The sequence below is a fragment of the Merops nubicus genome, unplaced genomic scaffold (assembly GCF_000691845.1).
Source record: "Merops nubicus isolate BGI_N331 unplaced genomic scaffold, ASM69184v1 scaffold12046, whole genome shotgun sequence".
NCBI lineage: Eukaryota > Metazoa > Chordata > Aves > Coraciiformes > Meropidae > Merops > Merops nubicus.
This window is the reverse complement of record NW_008612980.1, coordinates 1-1,315: the sequence shown is the minus strand read 5'-3', so window position 1 is coordinate 1,315 and position 1,315 is coordinate 1. Positions and strand designations below refer to the sequence as shown.

General features: G+C 48.3%; 1 protein-coding gene across 4 annotated transcripts in view; it reads right to left on the bottom strand.

Moving 5' to 3' along the window:
* Positions 1-1,131, bottom strand: part of ITGB1BP1 (integrin beta 1 binding protein 1) — a 7,387-nt gene extending 6,256 nt beyond the window's left edge. For 3 of the 4 annotated variants that reach the window (XM_008941735.1, XM_008941736.1, XM_008941737.1), the window contains exon 1: positions 1,060-1,131. In XM_008941735.1, the coding sequence (XP_008939983.1) occupies positions 1,060-1,131 (72 nt within the window). Of the gene's footprint in view, positions 1-69; positions 223-1,059 lie in introns of those variants that run through there. The other variant, XM_008941739.1, reaches the window with a different exon arrangement.
* Between the last annotated feature and the right edge of the window lie 184 nt (positions 1,132-1,315).

Below are 1,315 nucleotides of genomic sequence, written 5' to 3'. Positions count from 1 at the left end.
CAGGAACCCCTGAGAAGTCCACAGATTCTTTGAAATAAGGAGGAGAAAACAGAAAAAGAGAAAATGAACCTTAGGGTTATGTCCAGACTTTTTTGGTACTGCATCTTAACTTGAAGAAATTGACAACTACGTGCTTGTCACCAATGCTTGGAATAACACAGCTGTGCAAGGGAAGTGAAAGGGTGCCTTGCAAAATCCAAATATTCAACCAGTCATTCCAAAACCTATCAGACAAAATGGGCACATTATTCAAAATGAAGAATGCTTTCTGGAGATATCAAGTAACCAACTGGCGCTGAAGAATAAACTCATTCCTGGCACCTAGCACCAGGCACCTTCTGAAAGGCAGTATTCATCACCACAGACCAAAGGCACCACCTCCTCCTCTGTGCTGCCAGACGCCTGGGTCTGGGGGTGTCAGGATGGAAGCACCCCAGCGTGCCTCTCAGGGGCTTTGTTAGGGACAGGTTTAACTCCTGCAACTCCATCGGAGGAACAGTACAGGCAGGAAGTTCTTGCCCACCCCCTACAGATAAGGAGTCTGGCTGCAGGACCCCAGCTCAGCTGGAGGAAAGGGTTAATGCCACCCTTCCCCTCTCAGCATGCAGGGAAAGGTGTCACCATCCCCTTGTGCCTTTCCTGTAAATTAGTACCACCCCCTACACCTCCCATGTAAATCAGGGAACACCCCACACCATACGAGGATAAAGGAACAGTAATATGCTGATTTTTTAGTACATCCATCACCACCATTAAAGAACCAGAGACCTGCGAGTCATTGCTGGAGCCAAGAAGCGGTGATCCTAAACTTTCTCCCTCCTTTCCCTCTACCTCTCCCTTCTTTTCTCCCTTTCTCCCTTTTTTCCTCCTCACAGCTCCTATCCCCCCAATGGCTGGACTAATGGTGGAACCCACCTCTTGTTAGGTGTTTAGTCCAGTTACACACTAAATTCCTTTTATGTTCACCCACGGATCGGTGCTGTGCACACCCGATTCCAACCGAGGGAACCGGCGAAGCCCACATTTGGGTGGGATGTGACAACACCAACGGGAGCTTACCTTGCTCTTGGTACTGATCTCGCTGCTTTGTGAGCTGCTGCTGCTGTGCCGTTTTTTTCCTTTTCTAAACATTTTTTCATAATTAGATCAAGGGAGATCTTCTAGGTAGGAAAAATACAAATTAAAGGTGTCACATCATCAAGGGAAGGAGTCCCTGGCAAACACCAGAGCGACCGTGCCCAAAGTGGACGAAAGCTGGAAACTTATGGAGGACTCTAGAATGGCAGCAGGAGTGCTAAAGAACCCACCAACCCCC